This window comes from Miscanthus floridulus, chromosome 8 (assembly GCF_019320115.1).
Source record: "Miscanthus floridulus cultivar M001 chromosome 8, ASM1932011v1, whole genome shotgun sequence".
Classification (NCBI taxonomy): Eukaryota; Viridiplantae; Streptophyta; class Magnoliopsida; order Poales; family Poaceae; genus Miscanthus; species Miscanthus floridulus.
In genome coordinates, this window is record NC_089587.1 from 6,015,884 (window position 1) to 6,040,586 (window position 24,703).

General features: G+C 47.1%; 3 protein-coding genes across 3 annotated transcripts; 1 reads left to right on the plus strand and 2 right to left on the minus strand.

Annotated features, from left to right (window-relative positions):
* Positions 1 to 5,016: 5,016 nt before the first annotated feature.
* On the minus strand, positions 5,017 to 5,718 carry LOC136468477 (uncharacterized). The gene has a single exon (XM_066467039.1). The coding sequence runs from the start codon at positions 5,716 to 5,718 to the stop codon at positions 5,017 to 5,019; it is 702 nt and encodes a 233-aa protein (XP_066323136.1).
* A 1,747-nt stretch (positions 5,719 to 7,465) lies between these two features.
* Positions 7,466 to 9,796, plus strand: LOC136470983 (protein LPA2-like). Its single transcript, XM_066468713.1, has 3 exons — positions 7,466 to 7,972; positions 8,715 to 8,869; positions 9,557 to 9,796. Exons 1-2 carry the CDS (start codon positions 7,597 to 7,599, stop codon positions 8,852 to 8,854), a joined length of 516 nt encoding a protein of 171 aa, XP_066324810.1. The 5' UTR covers positions 7,466 to 7,596; the 3' UTR covers positions 8,855 to 8,869; positions 9,557 to 9,796.
* A 4,793-nt stretch (positions 9,797 to 14,589) lies between these two features.
* Positions 14,590 to 15,447, minus strand: LOC136468478 (GATA transcription factor 1-like). Its single transcript, XM_066467040.1, has one exon. The coding sequence runs from the start codon at positions 15,445 to 15,447 to the stop codon at positions 14,590 to 14,592; it is 858 nt and encodes a 285-aa protein (XP_066323137.1).
* Positions 15,448 to 24,703: the final 9,256 nt, after the last annotated feature.

Genomic DNA, 24,703 nt, shown 5'->3' on the forward strand with positions numbered 1-24,703 from the left:
TTATATATATATATATATATATATATATATATATATATATATATATATAAATGAATTTATTAAGCCTAATAATCCATGATCAACATATGTTTACTGTAGCATCTTATTCGCTAAACATGGACTAATTAGGCTTAATAGACTCGTCTCGCGAATTAGTCAGGGCTTATGCAATGAGTTTTGTAATTAGTCTATGCTTGATACTTTTAATTAGTATCCAACATCTGATGTGCCAGAGACTAGAGTTTAGTCACCTGTATGCAAACAGTTAATAATAATGCTATTCTTCGATGATAGACGATGTGTCCATCGAAGGCGAGACGTCTTTTGATGACTTCATCAATAATCTTGAGATATGTCGGGCCAATCGTTCCAAAATGCTCTTAAGGGTAGGAAGGATATGTACATGCTGTGTTCATATATGGGAAAGTATACTTGCGTGTATGTGAACGTTTGTGTCTATATTGTTTTCTAAATAAATTGAATTAGAGGACCTTACGTAAGATCATAAGCATAAAAATAGTAGAAACGTAGACTCTATTGAGTATAGGGTCGCAGAGTCAGGCCCCTTAACTAAAATCGTAGATGTGAAAGGGGTTGTAGCCTGGTGGTTAGAAGAGCCTTAGTATCACCTCAAATCCTGTTTTCGACTCTCCGTGGGAGCGGATTTTCAAGGATTTGGGACGTTTGTGCATTCAGTAGTAGGCGACATTCCCGTCGACAGCTATGTGTCTATGGTGACTTATGCATGCGTTCATAGAGGTAAGTGTGTATGCGTTTTGAGCGTCTGTGTTGTCTCGGTAATTTTCAAAAAAAAACCCTAAAATCTTAGATTAACAAGAGAGCTGCCTATCATAAAGGTTGCATTTGTCAAGAGTTCTAAACGCAAGAAACATCTTTAGTTAACAAAGCTGGCCTCATGGGCGGATCTAAGGGTATTCCCCAGTATTCCTGAGAATACCCAACTTTTTTTTGATACTTTCATGTATATATGTGTATGTACTTATATATAAATGTATATGTTGCAATATTCTGCACTATTTTCGTTGATTGCAGCCCGAAACAATCAAATAAACGGCCTTTCGGCCTGCTTTCCAAACTTCCACCTTCCCAGGCTAGCCCACTTTGTGGATACCTATGGATTCAATTATTTCTACGTGGAAGTGGGAATACCCAAGTTTGAAATTCTGGCTCCGCCACTGGCTGGCCTCTTTATAACTTTTGACAAGTTGCAACTATCCTTGCAACAAAAACAAATTTATCATTATGTTGACAAGTTGGTGAGACGCGGATCTACATTTATATTGATGGATGCATGTCTCAGGTCAAGGGACAGCTGCAAAGCTTCGCTGTCTGGCCGGCGCTACTAGCTCTCTCCGTCATCCCACCTTCTTAAACTTAAAACTCCCTCATCAGGGCCAGTGCGGCCGTGTGTTAAACGTTGCATTGACATGAAACTGACGACCACTAATAAGCAAGTAAGCTTTTGGACCACCACCGTACCGTCTCCACTAAGCACTAATGCTTGCTTGCTTTTTATTTTCACCGAAAGCTAGCATGTGAGTGAGATATATATATGCACCTCTAATTTCATGATCGTACGCGTAGCAGCTACTAGCCAGTCAACCAAATAAAAGTGACCATGTGTTCAAAATAATAAACCATGTGCTCTTCTCTGTTCGCACTGACGTCGTAGTTAACCATATGTTGACCTAGAATTCCTAGTTTTTTTTAAAAAAAAAACATATAGACATAAACACTACTGGATAAAAGGCCACCGCGGCCCAGGCTTGGGCAACCGGCTTTGATTCTACACGCATGTTGAATAGAATTTCTCTGTCGGTACTGCGACGACCGACAAAGAAAGCACGACCTCATTGTCCGTTCTACAATAACACACAATAATTAGGTTCTTCTGTCGGTCATTCAATTTTCCTGTGTGTTTTATGTAACCGACAGGATAATTACAATTTTTCTGTCGATTTATCCCATACCGACAGGAATATTTGGGTTTCAATAGTGTAAGTGTAGATGTGCACACGGTCACCTCGTTGAACATTCGAAAGAGACCGACACAACCCACTGTCGACCGGTGTGTATTTGAAATACGAGCCAAAAACAATACGAGCACTTGCTGAGTCAGAGACTGAAACTCGGTAGGCCGACCAAAACAAACCTAGCTTATCAAATTGCACTTTTTTTTAAAGTTCTTTTACGATAAATAATCATCATACCAGTGCTCCAAGTTTAACTAGTCATTGCATATTATATGTACGATCTTTTTCTTTTTGTCAGACGTCGTTGATCAAGCATCTGTTCTAAACATATCTCTTCATCGGGAACGAACCAACGACAATATAATACACACATATCTTTCCCCCCTGAATACACAATTTCTTTGTTTCTTTGCCTTGGCACTGCTAGAGCCCAAACGCCCAGACGGGCGCTCGCGGCTGTAGTCGGTTTTCCCTTTGTTTCGGCGTCCACGTGTGGGCCCGCGCTGTCCAGACGTCGCTCGACCGTACCTGCATCACCCGCGCCCACGCAAGGGCCATGCCGCCCGAACGTCGCTCGCGCGTGGATCGCTTGCGCCCTCTCCAGCTTCCCAGGCGCATCCCATGTGCAACACCCGATCTACTTTTGAAACATCTAGATGCAATACTTGCAACATACAAAAAAAAGATATATGAAACATTCGAAACATGCATCTGAAACACTTGCAAAAAAATTGAAAACCATTGCAAACATACGTAACATCCAGATAAAATATTTGCAACATATGGGCAAAACATATGCAATATCCAGATTAACACGCTTGCAACATACATCTGAAAAAACAAATGAAACATTAGGGACAGACGCTTGCAACATATGTGTACTACCATTGTAACATATGGAACATTGCTATATACTTTTTGCAACATCCGTGTGAAACAGTTGAAACGTGACTCTAATACATCTGAAACATTTCAGATGTACACTTCCATCATATCCCGGTGTGGCCTCCTCCGCCGTCTGCATCAGGACGCTGCAGCCGTAGCAAGAGGCGAAGCCGGAGGGCTTCCGCGCCAAGGTCCAGCGCTTCTCCTTGCGCTGGTGGCACCTGTCGGCATCGTTGGGCGGAGCGAGCGGCGAAGCAGGAGCAACAACAGGAGCAGCAGGATGAGCACGCAAAGAACAGCGGGCGCGCGGAGGAGCGGCACGAGCAGCGGCCGAAGCAGCGGGGCGGGCGCGCGGAGCAGCGGCAAAAAGCAGTGGGTGTGGGAGCAGCGGCGGGCGCGGGCACGAGGGAGCAGCGGCAGGAGGAGCGTGGCAGGCGGATGAGTGAGAGATGGATGAATTGACTAGATATTGTGGAGTGGACGATGGATGAATTGATTGGATACATTAATTGTCTCACATGGCCCCACGCCCACGTCCGTGTGGAGTAAAGAGTCATATGCTCAGATCGAAGAATTACCGTTCCCCCATGGTTCAGGGGGAACATCATGATTTGGTGGGAGACAAGTTTGCCTTCCAAAAGAAACAAGTGAAGATATCAAATGCAATAATCCTATGCATACATATATAAGAGTTGAGTGGTGGCAACTAATAAAGGTGCTTTCTTTCTTGAAAGACATTAAAATCACAAACACATAGTATGTAATATAATGTACACGTAGCTTTCAATCATAACCACTCATCATCATGATTAACTACACACATGCGTACAAATCTGAGGTGTCGTCGTCTTCTGCTTCCCAGAGATGCTACTCCTGCATACATATCTGAAACTGAAAGCATATATACACCAGCCGATTGCCGATCTTATCCACTATGGCGATCCATTGTCTCAATTACTATATGCATAGAGGTTGGATGCTAATTTAGTTGCTAACTAACTAGCGCGAATTATTCAGATTTGCCAGTAGCCTTAAGAAAATAGTCAAAGCTACACCTACCCATTATTGAGCTTTCTTTTTCCTTATGAGTTTTAATAAATCACCTAACATGGATGGATATCAAGTGCAATCTACTCCTTTGTACTACTTCACAAAAGAAATTGAACTTTCTTTTTTCCTTATGAGTTTTTAATATTTCTAGTTCGATTTACTTCTCTGAACTTTAAACTTAGTCCGATTTACACTCTCTAACGTGGCGCCATATTAGCAAAACCACTCAAGATGCAAAAATAACCGGTTTTAAAAGTTGAAAGGTGTAAAAGAAATTGGTTTTGTAATTCAGGGAGCAGATGTTTCAAAAAAAGAAAATTCACCGAGCAAAATCGGCCGACCGCAATAATCGAGGGAGTTAAATTAGATTTTCCTTTTTTTAGGGGAGTTAAATTAGATTTTCCTAATAATACTAGAATAATGCCTGTGCGTTGCACACATATGACATCCGTGATTTTGGACCCAAACCCATTAGCCTTCAGGTATCTCGCAAGGCTATTGTTTTGGTTAGTAATCGGATCCGACGAAATTGAAGCCCGAAATTGAAGTTTCGAATAAAAAGCTATTAATTTTTTAAGTTTGAAGAATTTAAAATATTATCGAAATATGTTTTTTAGAAATCTTTTTGCACGTAAAACATTATTTTTGACGTCAGCATTAATATTTGTAGTGTATATGGGCCGGTGAATCTCGGCGGCTGATCAAACGACTCGTGTGCATTGATTTGTTGTATTTGTAGTGTATTTCAGATTTTCTTTTCCAAGGGAAAATATGGTATATGGCGTCATCTTATGTCATGCTGACATCAGGCTCAAAGAGAAGAGGACGACCCCGCTCGGCCGGCGTTGGGCGGGGCGTTGTTGCATGCACGCACGCGTGCGCGGAGACGGCGCAGCCGCACAAGAGTCTGCGCAAGGCTCCTGGCCGGGCTTAGGACCTGGAGGTCCCGGGAGCTACCAGCGGCGTAGCACCGGTTGTCTGGGTAAGGGTAATTGCGCTTGGCCGGCGGGCATCATCAGCATCATCCCGAGCAGGTTGAGCAGCTGCGGGTTGAGCTGATGACTTCGGCGCAAGTTCTTGGCGACGGTCATGGTGGTACTGCGGCTGAGCCAGCTTCACCAGAACGTTTCTTTCTCGCAGGATCGGTCGATTCGGCCTGGCGTTTCATTCCCTTCTCTGTGTCGCCCTGCGATTCAGGAGTGGCATCTCTGTTTCCTCCGGAGAAGCCGGCACCACCGACGCCGTGAGAACCGGCGCCAGACTCTGCACCACCGTCATTACTTGGTCCGCAGCCTTCAGAGTCATCACGGACTTCCTGACCGACCGCGCTCTGTTGGCGGCTTCTCATCTCGATAAGTGCTACTTGCTCAGAGACACGATTCCTTGCCGTTGCGGGACCACCAGACTCGCCCTGGCTCGTCGTGTCCGCGCCTGGACGCCCGCTACCCGCGGTGGCATTGGCGTCAGGGGTGCTGCTGGTGCTGGCAACGTCGCCGGTGCCACGGCTCCTCGCGGCGGACACGAGACCACCGGACCCGCGCCGGCTCGTCGGGTTGGTGCCTTGGCGCCTGCTGCTCGCGGTGGCGTCAGGAGTACTGCTGGTGCTCGCGACGTCACCGGACCCACGCGTCCCGGCCGACACGAGAACGAGATCACCGGAACCGTGCCGGCTGCTTGTCGCGTCGTTGGCCCATTGCCAGCTGGTCCCGACTATGTCGGAGTCGGGGTGCCGGACCTGCTGTTGCTCGCGACATGAGGAGGGGTCGGGGTGCTGTTGTGGGGGAGCCATCCCCGGCCCAGCTCCTTCCTTGGCTCTCAACTCAACGCTGTCTTAACTAACTCCCTCGCCAAGGGCATTGATGCTCGCCGGCGAGGGTATGTTCTAATCGACAAACTATCTTCGTGTTTGAGGAGGTACCTCGAGGACCACCGCATCCATGAAGTGAGGGAGAGGCGAGCCTCAACGACAATGACGGGTGGACCCCCCGCTGGGAATGCGCGGAGGTCCAATGCCCGCTTGGGAAGGGGACCACGCCAACAGAAGGGATGCCCTTGGTCAGAGAGGCGGGCCCGGGGAGTTGGTGGCCAAGAGGATGAAGACGATTCATCGCCGTGTTATGTTCTCCTTTTTGGGGCTTTGCCCTATTGTAATTTCACCATGTACCTGAGTGCGACCTATAAATACCCGGGTAACTCATGTAAGAACGGATGATCTTTTTTGGATGAATTAATGGACATTTAATCCGCATTTTCATTGCTCCCCTACCTTCGCTACCCGTCGCAAGTTATCCCACCCTCATCACTGCGGGAAACCCTCGGTCTCTCCCCGCGTGCTCAAGCGAGGGTGAGAGGCCAAGAGTGACCCCACAGTTGGCGCCGACCGTGGGGACCCCAGTCCACCACTTTCCAAAACCATGGCGACAACAAGAAGAAACACTCAACGGGATCCGCAACCGCCGCGAGGGTCCAAAACGGCCACGGGGACCTCCGCAGCTGGAGGAAGTGCAGCCCTGGTACTCCAACCTACCGCCCAAATAGCGGGAGACCAACATGGTCCAGATGAAACTCCGCCGGCTAGGGCCCGTGTCGACTATCAACCCAGGCAATCCAAGATGGACGGAGATGGCTATGTACCGCAAGAAGATGACGAGGACGCGGAGGCGAGGGGCCTTGAGGCCCTAAACCAGATGCACGAAGAACTCCAAGAGAAAAGGCGCAGGGTTGAAACTCACCAGAGGCAAGCACGCCTGCAAGTGATCAGGCAAAAGGCAGACGAAGCCAGGAAACAACTCAGACGAATGGATGAGTACCTGGCCACGATCGAAGCTGACCCAAACTACCTACCCGAGCAGCACAACTTGCCACCCCCGCTTCAGCCAAACCCACCCCCACTCCATCCTAATCCACCCCCCCCACCACCTCCATCACCACCCCTCGCCTCCACCAAATCTACCTAGAATACATTCCTCCAGTCATACAACCACACCGCAGAAATCAACCCCCGCCAAATGTCTTACGATCCAAAATCCCCGTTAACCCAAATTCTGCAAACCAAAAGCTGACCACTCGAATACAAACCACAAAACTTACCAAGGTACGATGGGAGTGTGGACCCTCGCCAGTTCATAAATGAGTTACGAAGCGACAGTAGCAGCGGCAGGGGGGACGAATACACCATGGCAAAATCCTTCATCATCATAGCGCGAGACATCGCCCAAAGCTGGTACAGCAACCTTCCCCCAGGTTTGATCGACTCCCGGGGCAGTCTGCGCAAAAAACTGTGCAACCACTTCAAAGGTGTTAGCTCCTCAGCAAACAACCCAATGGAACTCTTCGCTTGCACTCAAGCCGAGCGAGAACCTCTACGGGATTTCTGGCGGAGGTTCGTTCAACTCAGAGCCACAACCCAGATATAACAGACGATACAGTGATCCTCGCAGCCGTCAACGGGGTAAGGCCAGGGCCGTGCTCCTCTAGGCTCGCTAGAAAGCCACCGAAAACCATCGCAGAACTGCACGAAGTCATAGAGAAGTACATCAGATCAGACACAGTACATTGCAGCCCGGCCCGGCCCACAAAGCCCACCTCGTCATCTCCCCTCAAACTGTCGGATAAGCCGCGCGCGGCCGCGCCGGCGCCGCAGAAACAGAACGCCGACGCCGTCGCCATGGCGTCCTTCTCCACCGCGCTCCTCCCCCGCGCCGGCCTGTCCCTCCTCCGCCCGCCACCCGTGTTCCGCGTCACCGCCTCTTCCTCGGGCTCGGGGAGCAAGAAGAAGAGCAAGAAGCCCAAGAGCGGCAGCAAGGGCAAGGACACCAAGGCGCTGGAGCCTCCGGCGCCCGTGGTCCGCCGCGCGCCGGCGGGCAGCGCGTCCATCTTCCAGCAGCAGCAGGAGGCGGCGTCCAAGGCCGGGGGCGCCGGTGGGAAGGGGCCCACGGAGGAGGAGCTGCGGCAGCGGCAGGCCAACGAGAACGCCTTCCTCCTCGCCTGGCTGGGCCTCGGCATCATCATCCTTGTGGAGGGCATCGCGCTCGCCGCCTCCGGTAATATCTGCAGTCGCAATTTGGTCTCCAATTTACAATGCTGCTCTCTCATTTTGCTTATGGTGATGTGATGGACTGTTGGTGAATTCAGTTCAGTGTCACTGTAGTTCCCCGAAAGAGGAACTTTAGTGTTGAACTGTGTGAGTACATATAGCTACATCAATAGAGGATGGCGCTTTATCTGTGGCAATTATTGATGAATCGACGAAAATTGCCATGATGGTGACCCTGTGGTAGCTTTTCAGCCCACATGGCAAAAGATTTCAGATCATCGTATAACTTCCTATGGTAAATCACACACATTCAAACATGGAAACGACCGTAAGTTTTAACGGATACTGCACCTAACTAAAATCACATTATAGTACTCAAGACATGAGAAATCTTCAAATGGAAGATGTTGGGTGCAGCAATCATCACAACTCTGTAATTGCCAGGCATGATTCCTGAATCCTGAACCATGATACGTTGAAGTAATCAGTGATGTGGAACTGAATTTACGTGTAGTATGATGCACAAAACTACCAAAGAAAATATTTACCTTTGATCATCTAAATGAGAGAGAATGTCGAGCACCAGAAGCAGTAATACCTATTGTAAGGCACATATAGTTATGTACGGGTTACCTAACTACTAGTTGAGTTGTGAGTTTGACCCATCCAGAAAATTATATGCCAAAGCTTTTGGTACTGCAGAACTGTTGAGCCAAGTAGTCATTGTTTTGAACTTGTATGTCATGCAGGTTTTCTGCCAGAGGAATATGACAACTTCTTAGTCAAGTACCTTTATCCATCGTTCACTCCAACAGTTGTTCTGTTTCTGGCTGGTACGGTTGGATATGGTGTCCTCAAATACTTTGAAAGTGAGAAAAGCAAAACCTAGATGACAGCACAAAAGGTGAGACTAAATATAATCATCTTGTGAATCTCTGGACTTTACTTCTCCTAATTTTGTTCACACATTAGTCTATACTGTATAATCTATGCTTCCCTAGAAAGTCAAGATTGAATAATTTCACGATAGAGCTGCTGGTGGATAAGTGTATCTCTTATTCTAGACATCACAATAGAAATATTGATTGATGAGTGAATCTCAGCTTCACCATAGGTTATTTAAGTTGCTCTAAACAGTTTTGTTCCTAGCATTTGTTTTAATGCATGTAATAATGCATAAAGATGCTATTGTGGTATCTACAAATTATAAAATGCTGCAATGTTGCAGACTAGGTACAAGAAGAGGCAAAAGAGAGGTAACACTGAATAGTAAAGTGCTTCATAATTAGGTTCTAGATGGTACACCTTCAAGAGTTTCTTTTAACGAAAAAGAGGGTTCATAATCATTACTAAGCCTTTTTTGCGTGCATATTTGATTTTTCTGAAAGTTTCACATTACAATTATCTAGACTGGTAGATAATACTCAAATATCATTAGTTTTATCATGATGTTGACTTTCATGATAACATTTATGCACACTAGTAGCTTCTAGAATCTAGATGTTTCATGTTTTTCCATAGGTCTATGTATGTCTCTGCCATTCATTCCCTGCCTCTGATGTTGTTGCTAATTTTATCTTCTTTGATGCAGCATGTTTGGAGCAAAGATGAGGGTAGAGTTAGCAAATATGCTTGTTATGTATGAAGTAGCTTAAAGCAGGAGATGGGTGCCAGAGAAGAGGCTGGTGTGTTTTTTTTCCTTGTATCCTGCATCCCAAATTCCTAATATTCTTTTTTGTATGTAAATTAACGATCAATGGATACTTTCCTGAATATGTATTAAGTTGAGTTGTATATTGGTTTTTGGCGATTAAATGGCTTGTTGAGACCATTTTGACCACACAATTTGCATGGTATATTGCTGTCAGAGTTTATCCTGAATTGGTTTATCCATTGATAACCATGTAGGAGCGTTTTCATGACTATGCTCTCTTGATATGTAATATGTGTGGGTTCTTTGCATAATATAACTAAGTAGCTAAGGCATATATGAATGTTTTTTTGGGAGTTGAAAGGAATTTTTTGAGCACCGAATCAACATGAAAGTTACCCTAAAAATAAATTCATTTTGGATATTGAACCTGTTGTTCTAGTTGGCAAGCACTTTCACCATTTTTTTTGACTGTCCCTTTTGATACCCATATTACAACTTAATTAACATTAACGTCCTATCTCATGTTAAATTTCTGAATCACTCTAGCTTCATGATAAAAATTTGAACATACAAGACACATGCATATATAGACACAAATTTGAATATAATATATGGCCCAAAATTGGTGAACCCTTTATAAAAAGAAAAGAAAAAGAAAGGGCGTGGCTAGCACCTGGACGCCCACGCCTGCCCGGCCTGATGCGCTTGCCTACCCGCTCTGTGCCTGCTGCTTCGTCTACCTGATGTTGGCGCGCTCGTCGGGTAGGGTTTCCCCGCGTGAGCTCGAGCTGCCACATCGAGATGGAGGGAAGGAAAGGGAGGGGAGGGACTGGAGAGGGCGAGGCGCGCCGTGCGAGGTAGGAGCCGAAGCCCCGTGGCAGGCCGCTGCGCGCCAGCCACTGACGCCATTGAAACATGTGCAACACCAGATCTACTTTTGAAACATTCAGATGAAATATTTGCAACATACGTTTGAAGCAGATGAAACACTTGAAAGATGCGCTTGGAACATGCGTTTATAGCCATTGCAACATGTGCAACACCAAGACTACTTTTGAAACATCCAGATAAAACATTTGCAACATACGTCTGAAACACATGAAACATCCCAGATCTACTTTTACAACATCCAGATGAAATACTTGAAATAAAAGTCTGAAATGTCTGAAACACTTCAAACACAGCGTTCGCCGTGCGACCATGAGCTACCTAGGAGGAACTGTGGTAGATCGGTGCGGAGGACAGGGAGCGTAAGGAGGCCGCCCTGGCGGAGGCGCTAGAGCGTCAACGATGAGGCCCAGCCGAGGAGGGCCGCCACCCAAAGGGGCCAGCGAGGAGTGCCATCACCTAGGCCGCCCCAATGCCGTGGGCTACTCTAGCTCCCTCGCCACCACCGACAACACGTACCCCATCGGAGCCAGTCGATCGGGCAGCGATGGCATGGGGGGATGGACACGACGGTGCGTGTGTGGGTGGGGGTAGGGAAGGACGAAGATGGGGCGTGCAGCGCGACGCAGGATGCAGCGTGACGCAAGAATGGGTTGCCAACCGTCGCGGGCGGGAGTGAGTGGCGGGGAAAGGCAGCAGCAGCGAGGCAGTGTGGGGTGCGCGACGTCCGGAAGGACGGATGCCCGCGTCAGAGCATTATCGAAAAAGAAAAGCAACAATAGCATCAAACAGTAAAGTGTTCAACACATTTCTATCTATACACACACGCATTTTGTACTAGGCACATGTTTATACATTACAAGTGTTGATTGCAAACACAAAAAGAACATATACATGTATAGAAAACATCAGGAACAAACACATGCCCAAATTAATTACCCAACAATGCAAAGAGATCTTGTCCATGTTTTCTTTAAGATTTTGGTAGCATAGATCACAGGATGTCTCTAAATTAAATTTGGTCTTTACATAAGTGGATGGATACGTTGCCTATTGGCAGCAGTAGCATATCCAAAACCCCCAACCTTGTATACAAGTAGCCAGGATCAATTGGATGCATGTCATAACCATGTCGTCGCTGACATGTTGATATATGCACATTTACAAACATATCCATGAATGAATCTTTAGAATCCAAAGCAAGACAAAACAATTGACTATAATCAATTTGCTCGGAGATCACTGATCTAAGGTATATTTATAATTACAAAACATTCATTAAACTCACCATTGTCGTCTAGCGCTGGTGCCATGTTGACTATGATAATTGTTTGAGCACCGAACAACATGAAAGTTAACCTAAAAAATAAATTTATTCCCAGATGTTGTTTCAGTTGAACCCTGCTATTCTAATTTCCAAACACCACTACCATTTTTTCTGTCCCATTTTATACTGCATCAGTAACTTAATTAATATTAACACCTGTCTCATGTCAAATTTCTAAATCACTCTAGCTTCATGATAAAAATCTGAACATTCAAGATGTATAGGCACAAATTTGAATATAATACATTACCCATAATTACAGATCCTTATTAACAAAAAAGAAAAGGAAAGAAAAACAACAATAGCATCAAACATCATAGTGATCACCTAATTTTTACCTATGCACATACGCATTTTGTACTTGGCACACATTTATACATTACGAGTACTGATTATAATACAAAAGGAACATATACATATATAAAACATCATGAATGATGAATGTAAGCCCTAATTAATTACCCAACATTGCAAAGCGATTTTGGCCATGCATGCTTACTACATTTTTTAGCATACATCATGCGATGCCTTTGAATTAAATTTGCTCCTTACATGAGTGGGTGTATATGTTGCTAACTTCCAGAATATCCAAAACCCATGCCAAAAATATATATAAGTAGCCACGATAAAATCAGTTGAATGATGTCATAACCATGTCATCAGTGACATGTTGACATATACACGTTTACAAACATATCCATGAATGAATCATTAGAATCCAAAGTAAGAACAAATCATAGACTACAGTCAATTTGCTTGGATGTCATTGACCCAAGATATATATTTATATTTACAGAACATCCACAAACTCACCATCGTCGTCTAGTGTTGGTGTCATGCTGACTATGAAAGTAGTTGTTTGACCACCAAATCAACATGAAAATTATGTTAAAAGATAAATTTATTTCGGACAATGTTGTTTTAGTTGAAGATATTGTTCTACACTACCGGAATCCTGAAATTTGCCGAGTGTTTTTATGTTTGCCGAGTGTATTCCCTCGGGCACTCGGCGAATAAGTGATTTGCCGAGTGCTGCGCTAAAAACACTCGGCAAAAAAAAAAACACTCGGCAAAATAGGGGGTTTGCCAAGTGTAAAAAAAACACTTGGCAAAGAGCAGGTTTGCCGAGTGTAAAAAAAAAACACTCGGCAAAGAAATAAAATATTTTTTCTGGAAAAGAAGGAGAAGAAAAAAAATCTTTGCCGAGTGCTAGATCTACGACACTCGGCAAAGAAATATAAAATATTTTTTCTGGAAAAGAAAGAGAAGAAAAAAAATAAAAAAAAATCTTTGCCGAGTGCTAGATCTGCAACACTCGGTAAAGAAATATAAAATCTTTTTTCTGAAAAAAAGGAGAAGAAAAAAAATAAAAAAACCTTTGCCGAGTGCTAGATCTACAACACTCGCCAAATTTTTTTTCCTGGAAATAAAAGCCGCACACCGCCCCCTCGGTCACCCCGCACACCGCGCCCTCCGTCACCCCGCACGCCGCACCCCCCTCCCTCCCTCCCCTTCTAGCTCCCCTCTCCCTCCTCCTCCTGTGGCGCCCTCCCCTCCTCCCTCTCCGCCCCCTCCTCCTCCCTCTCCCTCTCCGGCGCCCTCTCTCCTCCCTTCAGTGGCGGCGTGGCGCGGGGAGGCCGGATCCGGTGGCGGAGCGGCGCGGGGAGGTCGGATCCGGCGGCACCCTTTCTTCCTCCGGCGGCACCCTCTCTTCTCTCTCCCTCCGGTGGTGGCGCGACGCGGGGAGGCTGGATCCGGTGGCGGGCCAGCGCCGGTGCGAGCGGGGTGGCCGGATCCGGCGGCGCCCTTTCTTCCTCCGGTGGCTGATGCTTTTTTTATTTTTTTTCAAAAAATGTTCGCCGAGTGTTTTTGGGGCACTCGGCAAAGTCTTCGCCGAGTGCCGACAAAAAACACTCGGCAAAACAGCATTTGCCGATAAACCAGTTGCCGAGTGTCGTTTACCGAGTGTAACACCCGGCAAATAGTTTGCCGAGTGTTTTTGGGCTTCGCCGAGTGCCCCTGACACTCGGCAAAGTTCCTGAATCCGGTAGTGCTAGATAGTTGCCAAGCACCATCACAATTTTTCCCTGTCCCATTTTATACCACATTTGCAACTTAATTAATATTAACACCCTATCTCATTTCAAATTTCTGGATCACTCTAGCTTCATGATAAAATTTTGAACATACAAGACATGCACATATAGCCACAAATTTGAATAAACACACTAACTATAATTGGCAAACCCTTGTAAACAAAAAAGAAAAGAAAAACAACAATAGCATCAAACATCATAGCCATCACCTGATTGTGGCTGATTTTTACCTATGCTCACATGCATTCTGTACTGGACACATGTTTATGTATTACAAGTATTGATTACAAACATAGAAGGAACATATACATATAGAAAACACCAAGATCGAATTGAAAGCCTGAAATAATTATCCAACATTGCAAAGAGATTTTGTCCATGCATATGCTTATGCGTATAAGATTTAATTTGGTAGCATACACACCAGAGGTGATGTTTCTGAATTAAATTTGCTTTTACATGAGTGGTATCCAATACCGCAACCAAAAGCATATAAGTAGCTATGATCAATTGGATGTAACCAATGTCGTCAACGACATGTTGATATATATACACATTTACAAACTTGTCCATGAATGAATCTTTAGAATCCAAAACAAGAATAAAATAATAGACTACAGTCAATTTGCTTGATATCACCGACCTGGTGAAACATATATTCACAAATGATCCATGAATTCACCACCGTCGCCCGGCGGCGCCGGTGGCATGCTGACCACCGTGTCTTTTGCGTTCCTCTCCCTTAGCTTGACCACCTTCCTATGGCGGTTCGAGTGCTGGTCGCTCTGGAAGCTGGGGCTCGTCGACGGCCGGTACTCCGGCAGCAGCTTGTTCAGGCTGTACCGTAAGCCACAAGCGTTGCACAGGGTGCCTGGCCCGTCCGGTCCCGCACGCCACTGCGGCGTCTCCGTGCTGTCGCAGTGGCTGCACGCCCTCTGAACTCGCCGCCTGTTCGTCGGCGGCCGCGGCACTAGGCCCTGCTGCCGGACGACTTCACTGCCGCCGCTGCTGCTAGGGTTAGCTGCGTGAGGTGTAGGGATGTTTGGCATGTCCAGCGACCACGGTCGCCTGCCGCGCACGACGGACCTGTCCCGTTTCCTCTTCGGCACGACGAGCCGCGAGACGGCCGGCGGTGACGGCGGCGGCGGCTCGGCCGCCAAACTGGACGTCCTATGCCATGTCGTCCATGAGCTGTTGCTGCCCGACGACAGCGGGGAGCGCACCGGCAGCCGTGGCGCGCCATCTCCGGAGGAAACGCCCTGGCACCAGTGCTCGGCGGCGGGCAGCAATAGTTCCGTTCCCGGCGGCAGCGAGGCGGCTATGGCAAGGTCCTCCAACAACTCCTCGTTGTTGATGAATTCTATGACGACGGTGTCGTCCAGCGAATCGGCGGGGCAGCAGAGCCCGCTGTGGAGGAGGCACGGGCCGCCGCCGTCGAGGACGCACGAGCCGTCGCAGTCCGCGACGCCGCCGGCCTCGAGAAAGCCGAGACTAGAGAGACACGAGAGTTGAAGCATGCTACGCGAAGCCGCCGCTAGTCTCCTGTTTAGGGTTTTTTTATTTGGCATGGATATGGACCGGGTGTACGTGTGAAACGGTGCAGTCTATACTGGACGGGAGAGATAACATCGTGCGCGTGAACTTAAAAGTCTCTTTTTTCTTCCTTGTTAGGGAAGGAGAAGAGATATTTACTGTTAGGATTGTGTGTACACATTACACGTCGATAAGATCTTTAGAGCATCTTCCGGAGTTTAAAAAAAATACTCTTTAAATTATTATTTGAAGAGGTATTTGAGTAAACATCATTTTCTATATCTCTATACCCTCCAATAACTTTTCTATTTTTATGCTCACTCTACAGAGTAGTCCTTTCACTTCTTGTCTTTGCCTAGCAAGAAATTTGAAATAGATAATGTCTATATCTAGAGATCCAATTAAAGGTTGTGGAGGATATTTTTTTAACCAAAATCTCTATTCTGATATAGAGAGTCTCTTAGAGCTGTTCTTACGATAGTTGGATTGGCATTACATGGGATTGGGTTGAGTATGAAGGAAAATAATAAATGAGTAAAATGCATGAACGACTCTTACACTTGGCTCGTGATACGTTGCTGAAGTTCCGGAAGTTCAAAATACATTTTAAATGGCCAAACTTATCTTGGGGTGTCATATAGGTCCAAAACTCTCAAATTTCTTTTTTTATGTCCTCAAACTTGTCACAGTGTGTCATCTAGGTCCAAACAAACTCCAACCAGCCCACATGTTGGTCTCTAGCGTTGCATCTACATGTTCTTCCTCTCTCTTGTACCTCCATCTCCATGCTCTTCCCCTCTCTTCGCGTTCCAATCTATCATAGTCACCAACTTGTCGTCCTCAATCCATGCCTTCATCTTCCACATCAAAGGCCATGACGTCTCCAGTAATGGTGTGCACGTGGCATGTGGTGTCATGATGCGGTAACACTATATGGCAGGTTCGGGAACGTGGATGGCACAATGAGACAAGTTCGGAGACCTAAAAATAACATTTCAAAAGTGTGAAATCTAGATGACACAAAAAAGACAAGTTTAGGACCTAAAAAGCATTTTAAGAGTTTTGTACCTTAATGACACCTTAGGACAAGTTTAGAGTCTGCTCATGCACTACGGGAAACGGGTTCTTTGCCGAGTGCAAACTGCTTTGCCGAGTGTCAAAAATCGGGCACTCGGCAAAGAATTCTTTGCCGAGTGCCGGGCACTCGGTAAAGAAGGGCACTCGGCAAAGGACTTCTTTGCCGAGTGCCAGGCTCTCGGCAAAAGAGCGGCACTCGGCATAGGCTGCCCCGCGTAATGGTGTTCGGCCACGTCCTTCTTTGCCGAGTGCCTACTGTTAGGCACTCGACAAAGATTTTTTTTTCAGAAAATACTTTGCCGAGTGCCCCTGACACGGCGCTCGGCAAAGTTTCAATATTTTTTTTGAAATGTCTTTGCCGAGTGCCTTATTCTTGGCACTCGGCAAAGACCCCCTTTGCCGAGTGCCATGCCCCGGCGCTCGGCAATTTTTTTTTTGTTTTTGGCCTCTAAATTTTTTGTGCAGCCCTTTTAAAGTACCAGAAACTCCTCGTTAGAATTTTGGGATTTTTTGTGGCTTTTTGATATATTTAGTTACTTTATTTCATTTACTTGAATGTTTTCGAAAAATATAAATTTGATCTGCACGTGGTACGAATAATGGAATTTAATGATTCAAAAAATGATAGTCATGTTACCGAGTGTAGTGTGAGGCCGTATCCAGGAACGGACCCGAAATTTCGGACATCTTGTTCACGAAACATGACCGCGAACTTGCGTGCGAAGTGTTTTTAAATTCTATAAAAAGAAAACGAAGTCCAAAAATTATGAAACTTGTTGAGATGTCGTGATATCGTATGTGGAGGCTATGATAAAAATTTCAGAAGATTTCGTGCACGTTGTCATGTACGATGCTTACAAACCAAGACATCTCCCGCGCCGCCGCCCGACCGCGCCCACGCCGCCCGCACGCCCGCCAGCCATCGGGCCGCCGCCGCCGCCACGCGCTGTCGCCCTTCCCCACGCCGTGCGCCGGCCGCCGCAGCCCCTCCCTGCACCGCGCGCCGGCGTCTGCCCCCGCCCTCGCGCCCGCATGTGGCCGAGCGTGGTCAGCTCACCCACGTCGGCCCGCCAACGCCGGCGGGTGGTGGTGGTGGAGGAGGAGGAGTAGGAGCCGGCCCTGCCCTCGGCCGCGCCCTGTGGACCACCTGCCCCGACGCCGCCCGTGCCCGACCCCGTTCCTGACTCCGGCGACCCCAACCCCGACCCCAACGCCGCCCGACCTCGACCCTCGACGCCCGTCAGGTATGGCCTCTCTCTTGTTGTTGTCGTGGTAGTGATAGTTGTAGTAGTATTAGTTGTAGTAGTAGTACTAGTGGTAGTAGTAGTATTAGAAGTAGTGGTAGTAGTAGTAGAACTAGTGGTAGTAGTAGTAGCAATAGTGGAAGTAGTAGTAGAAGTAGTGGTACTACTTGGATATATTCTTCTGTATGGATTGATATCCAAACTACATGGCTTCTGTTGAGACATATGTGCTTGTCGGCCATCGTGCCGTTGTTGTTTGCAGGTTTTGGAAACCTCACCGTGCAGGGGAGGTTCTGCCGATTTTTTTGAAAATGACAGTATTTTGTTCCATTTTTGTAGAGAAGAGCCCATCGGAGATGAGTCGGAGTTCCCGTCGCCGTGCCGGTCTGCCTGCACCACGTCGCCTTGTCATGGCCCCGCTAGCCTGACTCCACCGCCACCCTAGGTATAACCCCTCTTTCCGTATCATGGTTGTAGATCACGTAACCCAGTTAGGCGTCTCCCGTTCGAAAGAGATACGGTTGGAGATATGCAGATCTTTGCATATCTATGACCGTATCTGTTTCGGATTGTCCATGTTTTTTGGATAGCCCGTGGATGCGTAGATGGGTTAGTTTCCATGGTCTGCTTTGGTCTGAGATAGAGTTTCGGCATCACCTCCCTGTTGTTCTCCGGATACACACTCTTCTTTGGCAGGACGTGTATCTGGAGAACAGCGGGGAGGTGCTACCAAAATTCTGTCTCGGATAGGAGTAGAGCATGGAAACTAACCTCATCTACGCATCCGCGGGTGGGATTAGGACCTATCCTCACCTATTAGACAGTAGGAACACCATGTAGATGCAATTGATGGTTACATTACTCGCTGATACATATGTTAGAGGATGGATGACCATCAGTGAATGTACATGGACCGGAGAAGTCAGAGTGATTACACCACGGAATGGATGAACAAGACCGATGCTTTCTTGAACAGTGCATTTGGCAAGGCTGCTAAAGGACATTGCCTAGTTTTGTGTCCCTGCAGCAAATGTGGAAACAGGAGAAGGGTAAACAAGGTGGAAATGGGTAAACATCTTATGAAGAATGGATTTACGCCGGACTACACTCGGTGGGTCCACCATGGTGAAGCCCATCGTATGAGAGAGGAGGTGGTGAGACCACGGGTGGAGGCTTTTGATGCTGATGCCAGGGTAGCAGACATGTTAGATGACTTTCACCAAGGACAGTTCGATGAGGGACATGAGAAGGAGGAGATGGAGGCAGCCACACAGGCGTTCTACGACATGATGGACTCGGCACAGAAACCCCTTCACGATCGATCAATGGGATGCCATTGGACGCTTAATGGGGTTGAAGTCCGAGTTAAACTTGAGTCGAGAAGGCTTCGATAAGATGTTGGCCGTGATTGGCACCCTGCTTCCAAAGGGCCACATTCTGCCAAAGAGCATGTACGAGTCACAAAAACTCCTTCGTGCATTGAAGATGCCATATGAGTAGATACATGCTTGTTCGAAGGGGTGCGTCCTATTTAGGAAAGAACACGAGCATACAAAGTTCTATCCAAAGTGTAAATCCTCCAGGTACCTAGAGGAAGACTCTGATGATGGCCAGAAGAGGCAACTTACGATCCCCGTGAAAATCCTACAGTACCTTCCGTTCTTACCGAGGATCCAACGGCTATACATGACCGAGGAATCCGCGAAATAGATGACATGGCACAAAAATGGCAAATGGTACAATCCTGATAAGATGGTACATCCATCCGATGGTGAAGCTTTGATCCGCTTTAATGACAAACATTGTGACAAAGCAGATGAGGCTCGTAATGTACGTGTCGCGCTGGCAACAGATGGGTTCAATCCTTATGGAATGATGGCTGCCCCATACACATGTTGGCCTATCTTCGTTATCCCCCTTAATCTCCCCCTCGGTGTCTCCTTTCAATGACATAACGTATTCTTATCGTTGATAATTCCTGGACACCTAGGGAGTAATATGGGTGTGTTCATGGAGCCCGTGTTTGATGAATTGGTCCGTGCTTGGGATAAAGGGGTATGGACATACGATCGAGCTATAAAGACAACCTTCAAAATGCACGTTTGGTACCACTACTCCCTGCATGACTTCCTAGCGTATGGGATATTCTATGCCTGGTGTGTTCATGGGAAGTTCCCATGCCTAATATGCAAGGAAGGTGTGAGGTTCATTTGGTTGTAGAAGGGTGGCAAGTATTCATCGTTCGACAGACATAGTCAATTCCTACCTCTTGACCATCCATTCAGACAAGACATCAAGAACTTTACGAAAGGTGTCAAAGTGACAAACCCTGCACCGCGGATGATGACTGGTGCCGAGGTTCATGCTCAGATAGATGCTCTCGTGCCCAATGAAGAAGGTGGTTTTGTGGGATATGGTGAGCAACATATGTGGACTCATATCTCGGGCATGACGAGGCTCCCCTATTTCGACGACCTTCTTTTGCCACATAACATTGATGTAATGCACACTGAAAAGAATGTTGCCGAGGCACTTTGGGCAACACTCATGGACACTAAAAAGTCTAAGGACAACCCTAAGGCTAGAGTGGACCTGGCAATGTTGTGCGATAGACCAAATCAAGAGATGTAGCCTCCTAGTCGTGGCAAGACCTGGAGAAGGCCTAAGGCTGATTTTGCCTTGAAAAAGGACCAAAGGAGGGAAGTACTTGAATGGATCTAGACGCTAATGTTCCCTGATGGGTATGCAACAAATCTAAAGAGGGGAGTGAACTTAGGCACTCTGCGGGTCAACGGGATGAAGAGTCATGACTACCACATATGGATTGAGCGGCTTCTTCCGGCGATGGTTCGAGGCTATGTCCCGGAGCATGTCTGGCAAGTGCTGGTAGAGTTGAGCTACTTATTCCGCCAGCTTTGTGCCAAGGAGCTCTCTCGAACCGTCATTGATGACTTAGAAAAAGCGGCACCCATGTTGCTCTATAAGTTGGAGAAGATCTTTCCACCCGGCTGCTTCTTGCCGATGTAGCATTTGATTGTGCACCTCCCGTATGAGGCATGGATGGGGGGGGGGCATGCAGGACCGTTGGTGCTATCCAATCGAGAGATGTCTGTAGACTCTTTGCAAAAATGTAGAAATAAAGCCAAAATTGAGGCTTCCATTGCAGAGGCATACATTCTAGAGGAGGTGTTGAACTTCACAGAGAAATACTACACTGAGAACATTCTTAGCGTTTATAATCCACCCCCTTGTTACAATGCTGGCAAAAATGAATCGAACCTCAGCCTTTTCCAAGGGCAACTCGGAAGCGCAAGTGCATCGACCACTAAGCAATTGAAAAATGAAGAGTGGCGCAGTATCATGCTATATGTGTTGACCAACCTTGTCGGGGTGCAGCCGTTCATTGGGTAAGTTCTGAACAAACTTGTTTCATTTCGCCGTATGTCCTTGTTTCTTCGTCCAACCCCCTTGTTTCTTGTTGGTACATGGAATTTCTTCGTCAATCCTGGCATGGATCAAGGCAACCTACCCCGCAAGAAAATGATACCCTTCTTTCACAGGGTGCGGGACCAGAGAGCCCTGATTTCATTTGTTGGTTCAAACAGGAAGCCCAAACTGATGCGCCTATAAGTGACGAGCTAAGACAGGTTGCAAACGGCTGTGCCGTTAGGGTCAAGTCATTTACAGGTTATGACGTGAATGGATATCATTTTTACACAGCAAGCTATGAGCAGAGTCGGCCCAATCGAAAACCACAAACAGCGGAGTTGTTACGCCCGGCACTGATGGACTCGACTATTATGGAAGAATTGAAGAAATCTACGAACTATCATTCTATGGTTCCAAACCTCTTACTCCTGTCATATTAAAATGCCACTGGTTTCATCCTGGAGTAACAAGACGGACCCCTAAGCTTGGGCTGGTCGAGATTCGACAGGATTCCGTCTATCCAGGAAAAGATGTCTACATTGTGGCTCAACAGGCCATCTAGGTTTATTATATGTCATATGCGTGCAAAGATGCCGAGCATCTTAAGGGTTGGTCTATTATGCACAAGGTATCGCCACACGGTAAACTACCTGTCCCAAACGATGAAGATTACAACTTCAACCCAAACACATATGATGGAGAGTTCTATCAAGAAGAGGGGCTACAAGGGAGGTTTGACATAGACTTAACCAAAGAGATAGGAATAGAAGTAGACAATGAAAGGGATGATGACGAGGACGCTGGAGACGAGGTGCGAAATCTGAAGAACATACAAATGCTTGAGCGATTACATTTAGGCAATGACAATGAAGACAACATTCCTCCTTCGGATAGTGTTGATGAGTTGGACAATGTTGATAGTGATGACGAGACCTATGATCCAGCTAATCTCAATCATGAAGATTATTTCTAATACATGTAATACTATGTTTTTTGTAATTATGTTTTGTTCATTTTTGCACCTATTTCTAATTATGTCTTGTTTTTCTTTTTTATTGTAGGTGATTGAACAAAGATGGCGGGCGACCGTCATAGGTCTGTGAACTCGATTTACCAAAAACCACGCCGGCTGCAGGAGGAGGCGGAGGGGGCGGCAGAGGGATCGGACAAGAGGAGGAGGACCGCCAGCCATAGGAGGAGGCCGTCTCCTCCCATGCCGCACAAGGAGGAGGTGGCGCCCGTGGACGAGTCGGACGAGGAGCTGGTTCGACAGACGGACAAGGAGGAGGGGCCGCACAAGGATGATGAGTGCGAGGCGGCAGGCACGGGTTCCGCTTCCTCCGACTCCTCTTCGAGTGTCTACTTGCGAGGTCCCGCGAGCCTCCCACAGGTTCCGCTTCCTCACCAACGCCTAGTGATTCACCCCGAAGGGCAAAAGTAAGTAACTTTATATGTTATCACCACTACTTCATATGACATGATGAAAAAACTAATAATTTTTCTTAATCACTTGTGCAGGAACTGGGTGGTTGTGTTGGGTGGTAGCGCACGGCTAGTCAACGGCATCCTGGGTCTTTTGTGCATGCAACACTTCCCTAGCATTGTCACGTACGCATCGAAGACAGAGCCGGCCTACTCGTTTGACCACTACGCCGTCACCATCGATGCGGAGTACCCCAACAAGGCGGCGTGGGTGAAGGCAGAGTTTTGGGTAAGTCTCCCTCGCACAATATTGCTCAACACGTCGCATTCATTGGACTTTTCTTGAAATAATGAATTGATACTTCGATTTTTGTATGCAGACTTATTACAGATGCGAGGAGGGATTTGAGGCTAGGGCGGAGCAGGTGACTACCAAAGCCAGTAAAAAACTCGTCACCGACATGCATCACGAGGCGCACATCCAGGCCATCGTAACCTACTACGGGTCGAAGCTTGGAGAGAGGAAAACTAAGAAAGACACAAGAGAGATGCAGCTAACCCGGTGTAGGGTCGAGATGGCGGACTAGAGGGGGGGTGAATAGTCCTTTCTAAAATTAATTGCGTCGGCTAACCGAAACAAGTGCGGAATTAGAACTATCGGTCTAGCCAAGACTACACCTCTCTTTCTATGTTCTCTAGCACCTTCCAAAGATACTAATTAAGCAACAAAGGTGCCGGGCTAGCTAGAGCTCACCTAACCAATTCTAGGAGCAAGGTCACACAAACCTATGCCACTAGTACTTTAAGCAACAAGGGAGCTCCTACACATGCTAGTAAGCAAAAGCACAAAGCCAACTAAGCTCACTAGCAATGCTCAATAACAAGGCAACCAATGCCAAATTAGAGAGCACAAATACTTAGCTACACAAAATAAGCAAAGTGACTAATAAGGTTACACAAACCAAACTAGCCACGCAAGGGAGCTACTTCTATGCTACACAAGCAAGAAGGTAACTAGTAAGCTACACAAGCTAACTAATTACAAGAGCAACTACACAAGCACAATGTATATGAAAGTAATTACAAGCTTGTGTAACGAGGATGCAAACCAACGGGAAGAACAAGGTTGACACGGAGATTTTCTCCAGAGGTTCACGTGCTTGCCAACACGCTACGTCCCCGTTGTGTCGACCGCTCACTTGGTGGTTCGACAACTAATTGGCATCACCCGCCAAGCCCGCACGTCGGGCACCGCAAGAACCTACCCCAAAAGTGAGGGTAGCTCAATGACACGCTCAACTAGAGTTGCTCTTTGCGGCTCCCGTGGGGCGAGCACAATGCCCCTCACAAAGCTCTTCTCCGGAGCACCGCACAAGCTTCTTGCGGGCTTCAATGGAGACCACCACCAAGCCGTCTAGGAGGTGGCAACCTCCAAGAGTAACAAGCACCACCGGCTTGCAACTCGATCACCTAGTGCCACTCGATGCAACCTCACGATGCAATCGCACTAGAATCGCTCTCTCACACAATCGAATGATCACTATCAAGTATATGTGAGATGGACGGCTCCCAAGCACTACTACACAAACCACCAAGGCTCTAGTGTGCTCAGCTACCGACCCAAGGCCAACCATGGCTTCTATTTATAACCCCATGAACAAATAGAGTCGTTACCCCTTCACTGGGCAAAAGTCGGGACGACCGGACGCTCCGGTCCGATCGACCGGACACTGGACTTTAGCGTCCGGTCGTGCGATGCACGCCACATGTCCCCTGCTTCAAATACTGTTCCCCCGATCTCAACGGTCATCTGTCGACCGGACGCTCCAGCTTGAACTGACCGAACGCAGCAACCCTAGCGTCCGGTCATTTCCAGTAAGGTACCGGACATGATCGGACACGTCCGGTCGATCGCGATCAGATGCAGCACTAGCGTCCAGTCACTCTCTGGCCTTTCTGCTCTGCCTGCGTCACCACACGTCTCCCTGACCGGCACACACAGTCAGCGTCCGATCACTTCTAGCGCCAGCGTCCGGTCGATGACCGACGCCTGCACGCTGTCTGCCAT

Coding starts and splice junctions, on each gene's coding strand:
- LOC136468477 (XM_066467039.1), bottom strand. CDS start 5,718: ATGGCTCCCCCACAACAGCACCCCGACCCCTCCTCATGTCGCGAGCAA.
- LOC136470983 (XM_066468713.1), top strand. CDS start 7,597: ATGGCGTCCTTCTCCACCGCGCTCCTCCCCCGCGCCGGCCTGTCCCTC. Junction 7,973..8,714: donor CATCGCGCTCGCCGCCTCCG/GTAATATCTGCA, acceptor TATGTCATGCAG/GTTTTCTGCCAGAGGAATAT.
- LOC136468478 (XM_066467040.1), bottom strand. CDS start 15,447: ATGCTTCAACTCTCGTGTCTCTCTAGTCTCGGCTTTCTCGAGGCCGGC.